Source organism: Parasteatoda tepidariorum, chromosome 1 (assembly GCF_043381705.1).
Source record: "Parasteatoda tepidariorum isolate YZ-2023 chromosome 1, CAS_Ptep_4.0, whole genome shotgun sequence".
Lineage (NCBI taxonomy): Eukaryota > Metazoa > Arthropoda > Arachnida > Araneae > Theridiidae > Parasteatoda > Parasteatoda tepidariorum.
Genome location: NC_092204.1, coordinates 65,341,697 through 65,342,637, shown reverse-complemented (window position 1 = coordinate 65,342,637; position 941 = coordinate 65,341,697). Strand labels below are relative to the sequence as shown.

At 42.5% G+C, this 941-nt stretch overlaps 1 protein-coding gene across 1 annotated transcript; it reads left to right on the top strand.

The window, feature by feature from the left end:
* The first annotated feature begins 167 nt into the window (after nt 1-167).
* On the top strand, nt 168-782 carry LOC122269935 (histone-lysine N-methyltransferase SETMAR-like). The gene has a single exon (XM_043045340.1). The coding sequence runs from the start codon at nt 168-170 to the stop codon at nt 780-782; it is 615 nt and encodes a 204-aa protein (XP_042901274.1).
* Nucleotides 783-941: the final 159 nt, after the last annotated feature.

Below are 941 nucleotides of genomic sequence, written 5' to 3'. Positions count from 1 at the left end.
ATATACGAGGTATATCCACAAAGTAAGTTCCGTTTCCATTTCTATCCGCGGCAGCGCTGCGATCGCAGTTCCGAGCATGCGCGCTAGTTACTCTGACTCAAGCAGAAGAATTGTGCGCCATTTTCAGATCCCTGCTGCCGATGTGTTCTTTGTAGTGCTTCTTTATGATGTCAGCCTTAATTGAAAATGCCGCCGCTTGTGAAATCAGATCTGTGATTCGTTTTCTAAATGCAAAGAAAGTTAAACCATGTGAAATTCATCGGCAAATCTGCGAGGTTTACGGACAAACTGCTATGAGTGATTCAATGGTTAGAAGATGGGTCAGACAGTTCAATGAAGGACGTGATCAAGTCCACGATGAAGAACGATGTGGACGCCCGTCTTTGGTTACTGATGAACTGCTTTACGCAGTTGAAGAGAAGCTTAAGCAAAACAGTAAGTTTACAATTAGAGCTCTCGTTACGGAATTTCCACAAATCTCACGATCACTAATTCATGAAATTGTTACTGAAAAACTGAAATTTCGAAAACATTGCTCACGTTGGGTACCCAAAATTCTTATCGAACAACACAAAAAACAACGGATGGGCAGTGCACTTCAGTTTTTGACACGTTACAATGAAGATGGTGATGATTTTCTTTCTCGGATAGTCACGGGGGATAAAACTTGGGTATCTTACGAGACCCCAGAAACAAAACGGCAATCAATGGAATGGAGGCACACGTCGTCCCCAACGAAAGTTAAGCCTAAGCAAATCTTGACACCTCGAAAACTCATGTGAACCGCTTTTTGGGACAAAAAAGGCATTTTGCTGATTGATTTCTTACCGCGAGGCCAAACAATCAATGCACATGTTTACTGCGAGACCATTAAGAAATTGCGCCGCGCAATACAGAACAAGCGCCGAGGATTACTGTCAAAAGGTGTTGTTTTTTTACAC

Bases quoted from the DNA above. Each gene is read 5' to 3' on its own strand.
- LOC122269935 (XM_043045340.1), top strand. From the start codon at position 168: ATGTCAGCCTTAATTGAAAATGCCGCCGCTTGTGAAATCAGATCTGTG.